Raw genomic sequence first — 12,500 nt, forward strand, 5'->3', positions numbered from 1 at the left:
TTTCCCCGCCTCGGTGGATTTTTTTATTAGAGTCTACTGTGTCTTTGAAAAACAGACTATATGTGTCGAAAAAAAACACAATACGGTAATAAAGGTTTGATTGAATTCTGGTCTCTACTGTTCGCGTGAACGTCGTTAACGTTGCGTCCTCCCTACTGCAGGGGCCATGGGACTCTGGGATACGACAACTCTGGCATACACCCCCCCAAAAAACTGATTGTGTCTTTAAAACCCCCACGGAGGTGACGTACTGTGTCCTCCGTGCCGGGACACGCCCTTGGCGATGACGGGCATGAGGGCGTTCTGGACGGCCATCTCCCACATGCGCGCCACGTCGGGCCCCACGCCGCTGACCAGCACTGCGTTGCCGTGGCAGCAACCGTGGCCGTGCGCGCCGCTGCTGCCCCCTTCTGGCCGCGCCTGGGGGTTCTCCCCCACGTAGTAGACCAGCGTCGCCGTGGCAATCTCGAAGCAGTGAGGGTTGGCCCCTTCCGGCAGCAGGTTGAAGGTCTTGGCCGGGTCCAGGGACAGCACCTCTGACAGGGGGATTCCTGTTCGGGACAGGAAGTAAGAATGACATGGTTGTTGTTGTTGTTGTTGTTGTTGTTGTTGTTGTTTCGAGGGGAGAGAGATGTCGCAGATGCTGCTCGGATGAGCAGCCCTGAAACCCCCCCTGAACCCCCCCCCCCCACACACACACACATACATCATCTGTTCCCTATTCACATTCATGCTGTCAACCAAAGCCAACCAACCCCACAGTGAACAATGCCTTCCTCCTACCTTGTAGTATTTACTTCCGGTGCCATTTTGGAACAGAGTGATGCATTTACTGTCCAGCCTCCAATAGTGTCTCTTCCTCTGCGGAGGGGAGGGGAGGGGAGGAGAGGAGAGGAGAGGAGAGGGGAGGAGAGGACAGGAGAGGAGAGGAGAGGAGAGGAGAGGGGAGGGGAGGAGAGGGAGGGGAGGGGAGGAGAGGAGAGGGGAGGGTAGGAGAGGAGAGGAGAGGAGAGGGGAGGGGAGGGGAGGGGAGGAGAGGAGAGGAGAGAGAGGAGAGGGGAGGGGAGGGGAGGGAAGGGGAGGGTAGGAGAGGAGAGGAGATGAGAGGAGAGGGGAGGGGAGGGGAGGAGAGGGGAGGGGAGGGGAGGGGAGGAGGAGGAGAGGAGAGGAGAGGAGAGGAGAGGAGAGGAGAGGGAGAGGAGAGGGGAGGGGAGGGGAGGGAAGGGGAGCAGAGGAGAGGGGAGGGGAGGAGAGGAGAGGAGAGAGGGGAGGGGAGGAGAGGGGAGGGGAGGGGAGGAGAGGGGAGGGGAGGACAGGAGAGGAGAGGAGAGGAGAGGAGAGGGGAGGGGAGGAGAGGAGAGGGGAGGGGAGGAGAGGAGAGGGGAGGGGAGGGGAGGAGAGGAGAGGAGAGGGGAGGGGAGGAGAGGACAGAGAGGAGAGGAGAGGAGAGGAGAGGAGAGGGGAGGGAGGGAGGAGGAGGGGAGGGTAGGAGAGGAGAGGAGAGGGGAGGGGAGGGGAGGAGAGGGGAGGGAGGGGAGGGGAGGAGAGGAGAGGAGAGGAGAGGAGAGGAGAGGAGAGGGGAGGGAAGGGGAGCAGAGAAGAGGGGAGGGGAGGAGAGGAGAGGAGAGGAGAGAGGGGAGGGGAGGAGAGGAGAGGGGTGTAAAGATACAGAACAGAGAAAGCTTAGTCAGATACTGTCAGTGACGACTGACATAGACTCACCGAACACTTTGTTAGGAACACCTGTTCTCATTCATTCAGGTGGTGTAATGGTGTGGGGAATGTTTTCTTGGCACACTTTGGGCCTGTTAATATCAATCAATCATCACTTGAATGCCACAGCCTATTTGAGTATTGTTGCTGATCATGTGCATCCCTTCATGGCCACAATGTACCCATCTTCTAATGGCTACTTCCAGCATGATAATGCACCATGAGATTCACAGCTTGAAAGTGCACCTGAAAAATTGTGTGATGCAATCATGTCATCATGGACCAGAATCTCAAAGGAATGTTTCCAACATCTTGTGGAATCAATGGCACGAAGCATAGAGGCTGTTTTGAGAGCAAAGGGAGGCCCTACCCAGTGTTAGTATAGTGTTCCTAATAAAGTGTTCAGTGATCAATGACACACTCACTAGTCCAAAATATTGCAACACAATGGATTGGGTGAGTAATCCCCACTCCTACCTAGTTAACTATAACACTACTTTACATTATTAGCAGGCTCACAAAACAAGCTGTGTTAGTTGACTAGCGACGTGTCGTTGATTTTCAACAACACGGAAATGTATTCACATTTTTCCAAAGAAAAGTCCAATCATTACATCAGATCCCGATATGCGGGTCAACGCATTAGAACAGTGACACATATCATATCTGCTCCACTCCATACATTTCGATCTGAACATTGTGCCCTCCTGAACAAGCCCCCTGTTGTCTCCCCATCGCTAGCCAATCAACATCTACTGTACGCCACCCTATTCAGATGCAGTCACCTTATAGGTCAGTGGCCCATGGTGGCTTGGAGCGATGCCTGCTCTCTCTCTGTCGACATGGCGATTTCTTACGCTCCCGGGACCACCGCTGATCAAACAGTCACGGACGCTAACGAAGCGTTCGCTAAACACTGACCAGGTCACGAACACATCGTATCATAGGCTGGCACCACATCAGACAGGCTGCCACTATAAACACACTCTTATTAGAAAGGGACCCTCTCGGTGGAGAAACAAAAACAGAGAGAGAAACAAACAGCTATTGTTGCGTGTTCGTTGATGTGATTCGGTGTCGGTTGGTGTTCAGTTTATCTCAGCGGACTTCGGATTCCTGCTGCTATTATCTGAGTCACTTTAAGCATGTTTAATCAGACCATAATAGGGCAACGGTGGGTATTGTGGAATGCCGTTCTGACCGGAGTGTCTGTCGGTGAAACCAGCTCGCCTGTGCGCTGAACTCTGATGTTCCCAAAGGTCTTTGTCTCGCAAACCCCACACTGACCTCGGTCATTTCCTGTGTGACTCCAGCAATTTGACGGCGAGCGGGCGACGCCAACGCATGTGAACGATGTCCAAGCGTATTCTAACCGTCTAAAAATAAATACGCTCTGATTGGCTGGAATTAATTTGAACCCCAAAACACACTGTATTATAGGCTACGTATATATAATATGTCTTCGTACAGAATTCAATGTTTGTGTCTTATTGGCGTCCGTGCCTTTTCTGTTGCTGCACCCAAGCTGTGGAACAGCCTTCCACCAGCCATCCGATGCTCTGATACCCTCAACACATTCAAGACCAGACTCCAGACCCATCTGTTCAAACTCGCCTTCGTACAGCATGGCATGGGTCCCCACCGACACTATCCCGCATAGCTTTCTCATAGCTCCCCCATTTTGTTTGTTGTGTTTATTTTTGTTGTTTATTGTCTTGCTTCTCTTCTTTTTTTTCCTTTTTGTGTCCTTGAGTTTGAGAAAGGCGCTTTTAAATAAAATCTATTATTATAAGTAGTAGTGGTATAATATCTTCATACAGAATTCAATGTTTGTGTCTTATTGACCAAATCGAAGAGGCTAGTTAGATTTTCTCAGGGGACCTCAATTTGAAATCAGGGGACCCCGCATGGGGTTCCAACCCCTCTTTGGGAGTTTGGGAACTGCAGTGCCTGAGGTCTATACTATACTATAGTACAATCTTACCAGAGTATCTTTACTGGTGTAGTGTACCAGCCATCCCTCCTTCATCACGTTGCTGCTTTTCCTCTTGGTGTGTTTGACCGACTGGACCACCCGCATCAGAGGGATGTTGTTACTGGTCGACGGACTGGGGCGGGACGAGGAAGAGGAAGAGGAGGAGGAGGAAGAAGAGGAGGAAGAGGAGGAGGATGGGGAAGAGGAAGAGGAGGTGGAGGACGAGGAAGAGGAGGATGAAGACGAGGAATAGGAGGAGGAAGAGGAGGAAGAAGACGAGGAGGAAGAAGAAGAGGAAGAGGAAGAAGAGGAGGAAGAGCAGGAGGAAGAGGAAAAGGAGGACGAGGAAGAGGAGGAATAGAAGGAGGAAAAGGAGGAAGAGGGGGAGGAAGAGGAGGAGGTGGAATAGGAAGAAGAGGAGGAAGAAGAGGAAGAAGGTGGAATAGGAAGAAGAGGAGGAAGAAGAGGAAGAAGAAGAGGAGGAAGAAGAGGAGGAAGAGGGGCAGATATCATACAAAGTGTTATATTGCCCCAATACACACAATTAATCTCTCCTCGTTTTCAAAATAACATGGTGTTATACGATAATGGCTGCCATCTCCTCAACTTCTTCTCCTCTGAACTCAGTTTGCACACGTCCTCTACTCAGTGAGACATGGAAGAGAAGTTGTCATACTGTAGATACATGATGTAATTTAAGATAATTTAATAATGCACTAACGCCCTATGTTTCCTCAGACTATGATCTCCAGACATACAGTAGGTAAGGGTTCTGGGGTCCCCGGCGGCTCCGTACAGCCATGTTCAAGTTGTGACTGCTGTATAATCCTTAGCCATAGGTATGTACCCCAGTCATGTATGGTGTCCTGGGGGGGGCCAAAAGGGCTCCTTGTCACCAACAGCCCTGGAGCCGGTTGCATCAAGATAGACCCAGTCTTAGACTTAGATCGCACTTTAAGTCAGTCTTGCTATAGACTCTAAAATGTTCCTGTTGCATAAAGCTCACCTATGAGTGACTAAAGTAAGACTGACTTAGATAGCCTGTCACGCAATGCATTCTAGGTAAGAAAGAACACTTGACAGAAAAAAAAGACATGGCGGCTGAAACAGCTACACCTAGCGGCGGAAGATCTGAGAGAAAACTTCTACTGAAAACGTATGTATATTGGAGGAATATAATGTGGAGAAAAGTATACTGCTTAGCAGTTTTAACCAGTGAAGTAGTTTACTGCGCTGGAGTTACAGTGTTAGCTAGCTAGTAGCCCCATAACTGATGCCTAGCGTGAACTATGAGGCTAGCTAGCTACTTGACAAACCAAACCAAACCATAAACCATGGGCTTGCCAGCTACGAGTAACATTAAACGTAGCTAAATCATACGCATGAATGCGTTTGTGTGGAAGCTAGTCAGTCGTTTTGCATTAAAACACTTTTCCAAGTGTCAACTTAAGGCAGACTCGTTCCCATAGCAACACAGCTCTTATGTCAAGCTTAGCTAGGGGTGAAGGTGGCTAACTTTCTAACCTCAAAATAAGTCAGTCTTCATTTTTACGCAACAGGCAGTCTTAATTAGACTGGTCTAACCTGAGAATATAAGACTAGTCTAAGGCTTATACCAGTCTTAATCTATGTTTATGAGAATATAAGACTAGTCTAAGGCTTAGACCTGTCTTAATCTATGTTTATGAGAATATAAGACTAGTCTCAGGCTTAGACCTGTCTTAATCTATGTTTATGAGAATATAAGACTTGTCTAAGGCTTAGACCTGTCTTAATCTATGTTTATGCAACTGGCCCCTGTTAGAGAAGGGACCATGGCTTGGCCTTAGTCTTCTTAACAGCCATAGTACTTGTTGTACCAGCATGGAGTCCTATGGGAGGGGTACCTTATAGCCCTGTTGTACCAGCATGGAGTCCTATGGGGGGGTACCTTATAGCCCTGTTGTACCAGCATGGAGTCCTATGGGGGGGGGGTACCTATGGGGGGGTACCTTATAGCCCTGTTGTACCAGCATGGAGTCCTATGGGGGGGGGGGTACCTATGGAGGGGGTACCTTATAGCCCTGTTGTACCAGCATGGAGTCCTATGGGGGGGGTACCTATGGGGGGGGTACCTTATAGCCCTGTTGGAGTCGTCCAGGTCCTGGTCCAGGTCCAGGGGGTCTCCTATGTCCGTGTGTCCGGCCTCCAACAGCTCCCCCTCGGGGTCCGGCCCCATGGCCTCCTCCATGTCATCCAGCATCAGACCACCTGACCTGTCACCCTCCTGGTCGTCACACCCCTCCTCCATCACCACGTCTGACTCCGCCCCCGGGCTCAGCAGGTCTGAGGACGCACACCGGCAGACACACACACACACACACACACACAGAGGCATGCACACACACACACACACACACACACAGACACACACACACACAGAGGCATGCACAAACACACACACACACACAGACACAGACACACACAGGCATGCACACACGCACACACACACACACACACACACGCACACACACACACACACACACACACGTACATACACACACGCACACACATGCACACGTACATACATACACACACACATATACACACACACACACATGCACACACACGTTCACACGTGCACACATATACACACATGTATCATTACACAAAGTGAGTGAGGGATAATGTACAGTAAATTATATAAAAAATGTAAAATGTCAAATTATGGTAGTCAGGGCTACTTATGCTAAAATGCACTTATTGTAAAGAGCTCTGGATTAGAGGCTCTGCTGAAACACCTCCGTCCTGCTGTGACTGGCGTCACCGGGGAGCCACCGGGGTGTCCAGTGGTGTGAAACTGCCGGCACTTTACCGGGAAAAAACCTGCTGTACTTCATTAAATATCATTAAACCAAAGAAAGACTTGCCTCCATTCCTAGACACCTCTCCAAGGCAGTTGTTTGGCACTTTGGGCGCACATCGTTTGTGACAGTTGAATTTGCAATCTGAGAGTGTGAGCGAGAAACAGACAGAGAGAGAGAAACAGACAGAGAGAGAGCAAAACAGAGAGAGAGAGAGCGAAACAGAGAGAGTGTGAGTAGAGAAACAGAGAGAGTGTGAGTAGAGAAACAGAGAGAGTGTGAGTAGAGAAAGTGAGATAGCCAGAGGCCAAGAGAGAGATTTCGAGAGAGAGAGCAAGAGAGAGCAAAAGAGACAGAAATAGAGAGGGAGTGATCCATGAGAGACATGTATGAGAGACTGTAAGTCAGGACACACCAGTTACTGGCAGAACAACCTGAAGCTCAGTATTTCCCAAAATACCACAGCAGAGCACAGAGAGCCAGGTGAGTCACAGCCATGGATGAGTCATTACCACCACCTCCACTGCCACCGTTAGCTCAGAATAGGGTGGCTTTATTCAGCATTAGGGAAGGGAATCGAGAACCGGTTCCTGTTGAGAACCGGTAACAAATTGTTCGATGCATCGGAATCGTATGCCTCTGAGGTTATGGATACCTCTTATCAATGCCTGCATGCTTTGCGCATGCGCTGACAGTTGTCGGAGCTGACATTCTCATCTAAAAATGACGGAGCAAGTCGTTGCAAAATGGTTGCGGCTTGATTAGTACTTGAGTATTATTCAACGCGCATCTTCGTGTAACAAAATAGGTTTATAGATGGGATGAATTAACGTTCATTTGAATGAATTTTAAAAGATGAAAATGGCTCGGTAGTTAACAAGTATCTAAGGTCAACATCACTAAAGTTAGCAACAGTAAGCTAGCTAACGTCAATGTTAATGTTAACACGATAACGTAAAATTGTTGGCCGCCAGCGAAATGATGGTAATGTTATCGTTAGTGTCCTTCATGCTTACAGTTAGTTTGTAAAGACTTTTAACTGGTCGTTCGTAAATTAAGTAAGTAAGTAAGTAACATTTATTTGTAGAGCACCTTTCCCAGACCAAGGGTCACAAAGTGCTTTACATATAGAGAACATAACAAAGAAGAAACATAATAAAACATAATTAAAGAGCGAAAGTCATAGCAGGTTAAAATAAGCAAACAAGTGAAAATAGTATAGAATAGTATAGAAAAAGTAACAGACAACAGGTGTACAACAATATCAACAGGACACAGAGAGACAGGCTTTTGGGGTTAGCCAAAAGCCTGTCTATACAGGACAGTCTTTAGCTGTTTTTTAAAAGCCTCGACTCAGCTGATCTAAGATCCAAGGGCAGAGCATTCCAAAGCCTGGGGGCCACGGTTTGGAATGCTCTATCACCCTTGGTCTTCAATCTGGCACGGGGGACAACCAACAAACCCTGGTCAGAGGACCTGAGAGACCTACTGGGGCTGTAAGGACGCAGTAGGTCACAGATGTAAGCAGGTGCCTGACCATGGAGGGCTCTGTAGGTGATGACCAGAACCTTGAAATCAATTCTATATTTTACTGCTGTTACTATTGTTGTTGAGAGGGTCCCCATGCATGTAGCAAAACACATTTTTGTGACTTTATCTGAACCTATAATAAGAACCTCGATTTTGTCTGCGTTTAGTTGGAGGAAGTTGTTTGCCATCCAATCCTTCACAGCAGTCAGACAGTCAAATAGAGCAGGCAACTTGTCAGTTTGATCTGGCTTAAATGAGATGTACAATTGAATATCGTCTGCATAACAGTGGTAGGAGACCTCTTTGAATTTGCTAATGATCATTCCTAGAGGAAGCATGTAAAGTGCAAACAAAATAGTTCCCAGAACAGAACCCTGGGGCACACCACAGGACAAAGCAGCAGTTTCGGATGTGAAAGGGCCAACAGACACAGAAAAACTCCTATCCTGAAGATAAGAGGAGAACCAATCCAGGGCGCTCTCAGTGATACCAGCCCACTGCCTGAATTCACTGAATTCAGAGCGCTCTATGACGTTGAAACCAAAGCGCGCTGAAACCAGAGCTGATTACCAGAACATATTTACGAACATGTGTTTATTATTAAGCTTCGTCTTCTGATGTGCTTGCTGCTTAAAGCGCAACCGTCTACGCTTGTCAACAGACACTAACTGCAAATACGCTCTTGTTTCTAAGAAGAAAACACTGATAGTTTTAGTGTAATCATAACATGAATGAACAGGTAAATGTACACTATTTCGCATTATTTGGGACATTTTAAACAGTTAAAAAAGTCCCAATACGGCTATTTTGCCTGACAGCAGACTTTCCACTTTCAACTTGTTCCCATAGGGATAGTCTTTGGTCCAGAACGTTTCACCACACACCATTACTGAGGGTTAATATCCTACGCTAATAATATTAGCGCCACGCAGGCAGGCGTAGAAGGTTTTTTCTTTGGCTAAGAAACATATAATAATAATAATATTCTCCCATTTCATCCATTTTAGATAATGACAGACATTTACATTTACATTTTTGGCATTTAGCAGACGCCTTATTCCAAAGCGACTTACAATCAATACATTTGAATACTAAGCATGTGAATCAGCAATCCACTATTCGTTGCAGGAAGAGTACTCTAGCTCGGGCCCGGGGCCACTGATAGAAGGAAAAACCTTCTCCCTATTATCGCCTTCTACTAAAACTTTTTATTTTTTTATTTTTTTTATATTACTGGAGAAACTGAGAAACAGTACAAGGGGGGCAATAGAAGTTCTTAGGGACACAGTAGAGGGGAAAGCGGGTGTCTTTAGGAGACGTAGTGGTGAGGGTCAGAAGATGTCTCAGGAGGAGCAGTTAAGATGTAACCTGAAGAGATGGGTCTTCAGTCTACGACGGAAGATGGGTAGTGACTCTGCCGTTCTGACAGCCGTGGGGAGCTCATTCCACCAGCGGGGAGCCAGTGTTGTGAAGAGACGTGATCGGGCAGCCCGACTGCTGTGTAGAGGAGGTGGGGCCAGTCGGCCAGCCGAGGTGGAGGAACGGAGTGAGCGGGCAGGGGTTTGGGGGGTTACCATTTCCTTCAGGTAGGCAGGGGCTGTCCCTTTAGCTGCCTGGTATGCAAGCACCGACAGACTGTTGCTACAGACAGACAGAGCTACAGACAGAGCTACAGACAGACAGAGCTACAGACAGCTCTGAAGCTACTTTCATTGATTTATTTATGTTCAGATATTATACACTGTGTTCAGAGACTGGAGAGAATAAAATAAATAAAACATCTTATAAATTCCCCTCCCTCCTCAGCATGCTGGTGGTGCTTTAGTATGTTCCTCACGCCAGGTGGGATTGCACTTTTTTTACTAAATGGACTGACTTATATAGCGCCTTATTCCAAAGCGCTTTACAATGGCCTCTCATTCACCCATTCAAACGCACATTCACACACCAATGGCGGCAAGCTACCATGCAAGGCGCCGGTCCGCTCACTGGGAGCAATTTGGGGTTCAGTGTCTTGCCCAAGGACACTTCAACATGTGGCCAGCCGGGGCTCGAACCGCCGATCTGCCGACCTTGCGATCATTAGACGGCGGCTCTACCTCCTGCGCCACAGTCGCCCCACACACACACACACAAACACACAGACACACACACACACACCTACACAGACACACACACACACCGACACAGACACACACACACACACACACCCACACCCACACAGACAAACACACACACCGACACACAAACACACAGACACACTCACACACACACACCCACACACACACACACACACACACACACACACACACACACACACACACAGACACACACACACACACACACACACACACACACACACACACACACGCACACACACACATACCTTTACACTGCAGGCCCTGTCGGAACAGCCCCTTCAGCAGCTTCTTGCAGGTCTGGCAGACGGTGGGGCGGGTGTAGGAGTGGATGAGGAAGGTGTGGGGCACCTTGACCTTGGTCAGCAGGATCTTGTCCAGCTCGATGGGCCGGCCGATGTAGGAGGGCCTCCGCTCCCTCCCCGGGAACACCATGTCAGGCTGGCTCTTCTGCTGGGGGGGGGGGGGGGGGGGGGGGGGGGGGTTAACACCCTCTCTCCAGTTTCAAGCTCTTGCTGAGAGGCATACAGTGCGAGTCCATGATTTGTTCTTGCTATTAAGTTGACCCTCCCTTTTGCCCATTACTGACCCCTCCCTGTCCCTAGATCTTTAGCTGTCTAGTTTTAGGTTTTTGTAGTTTTAGTTTAGTTTTAGATTATCTTAGACTGTTTTAGACTAGTTTTAGTTTTAGACTATGTAGTTTTAGTTTAGTTTTAGTCTATATTGATGGAAAGTTTAGTTTATCTTAGACTATTTTAGACTATTTTTAGTTTTAGACTATGTCGTTTTTAGTTTAGTTTTTTAGACTATGTAGGCCAGGTTTTGTATTGTATTTGTTTGTGGTGGATGTTGTATGCCTGTGAACAGGTCACACTTGAAAATGAGCCATTGGGGCTCAATGTGTTTCTTACCTGTATAAATAAAAATAAAAATTAAAAAAAATGTCAGGCTGGCTCTTCTGCTGGGGGGGGGGGGGGGGTAGTTAACACCATGTCAGGCTGGCTCTTCTGCTTCCCATGGAAGTGGTCCTCTGTGGCTCAGTTGGTAAAGCATGAATGATGTATTGAGACACGGGAGGTATGTGGTCAGGGAGGTATGAGGTCAGGGAAGTATGAGGTCAGGGAGGTATGTGTCAGAGAGGTATGAGGTCAGAGAGGTATGAGGTCAGAGAGGTATGAGGTCAGGGAGGTATGAGGTCAGGGAAGTATGAGGTCAGGGAGGTATGTGTCAGAGAGGTATGTGTCAGAGAGGTATGTGTCAGAGAGGTATGTGTCAGGGAGGTATGAGGTCAGGGAGGTATGTGTCAGGGAGGTATGTGTCAGGGAGGTATGTGTCAGGAAGGTATGTGTCAGGGAGGTATGTGTCAGGGAGGTATGTGTCAGGGAGGTATGTGTCAGGGAGGTATGTGTCAGGAAGGTATGTGTCAGGGAGGTATGTGTCAGGGAGGTATGAGGTCAGGGAGGTATGTGTCAGGGAGGTATGTGTCAGGGAGGTATGTGTCAGGGAGGTATGTGTCAGGAAGGTATGTGTCAGGGAGGTATGTGTCAGGGAGGTATGTGTCAGGGAGATATGTGTCAGGGAGGTATGTGTCAGGGAGGTATGAGGTCAGGGAGGTATGTGTCAGGGAGGTATGTGTCAGAGAGGTATGTGTCAGGGAGGTATGTGTCAGGGAGGTATGAGGTCAGGGAGGTATGTGTCAGGGAGGTATGTGTCAGGGAGGTATGAGGTCAGGGAGGTATGTGTCAGGGAGGTATGAGGTCAGGGAGGTATGTGTCAGGGAGGTATGAGGTCAGAGAGGTATGTGTCAGGGAGGTATGTGTCAGGGAGGTATGAGGTCAGGGAGGTATGTGTCAGGGAGGTATGTGTCAGAGAGGTATGTGTCAGAGAGGTATGTGTCAGGGAGGTATGTGTCAGGGAGGTATGTGTCAGGGAGGTATGAGGTCAGGGAGGTATGTGTCAGGGAGGTATGTGTCAGGGAGGTATGAGGTCAGGGAGGTATGTGTCAGAGAGGTATGTGTCAGGGAGGTATGTGTCAGGGAGGTATGAGGTCAGGGAGGTATGTGTCAGGGAGGTATGAGGTCAGGGAGGTATGTGTCAGGGAGGTATGTGTCAGGGAGGTATGAGGTCAGAGAGGTATGTGTCAGGGAGGTATGTGTCAGGGAGGTATGTGTCAGGGAGGTATGAGGTCAGGGAGGTATGTGTCAGGGAGGTATGTGTCAGAGAGGTATGAGGTCAGGGAGGTATGTGTCAGAGAGGTATGTGTCAGGGAGGTATGTGTCAGGGAGGTATGAGGTCAGGGAG

General features: G+C 48.5%; 1 protein-coding gene across 1 annotated transcript in view; it reads right to left on the bottom strand.

The window, feature by feature from the left end:
• Window positions 1–12,500, bottom strand: part of prkd1 (protein kinase D1) — a gene marked incomplete at both ends in the record, with an annotated part of 58,379 nt that overhangs the window by 9,738 nt on the left and 36,141 nt on the right. The window contains 7 exon segments of the mRNA XM_080549032.1: window positions 252–548; window position 551; window positions 784–861; window positions 3,698–3,821; window positions 5,803–6,013; window positions 6,598–6,675; window positions 10,448–10,652. Coding sequence (XP_080405158.1) covers window positions 252–548; window position 551; window positions 784–861; window positions 3,698–3,821; window positions 5,803–6,013; window positions 6,598–6,675; window positions 10,448–10,652 — 994 coding nt within the window.

The sequence above is a fragment of the Nansenia antarctica genome (genome assembly GCF_963989245.1).
Source record: "Nansenia antarctica genome assembly, chromosome: 1".
NCBI lineage: Eukaryota > Metazoa > Chordata > Actinopteri > Argentiniformes > Microstomatidae > Nansenia > Nansenia antarctica.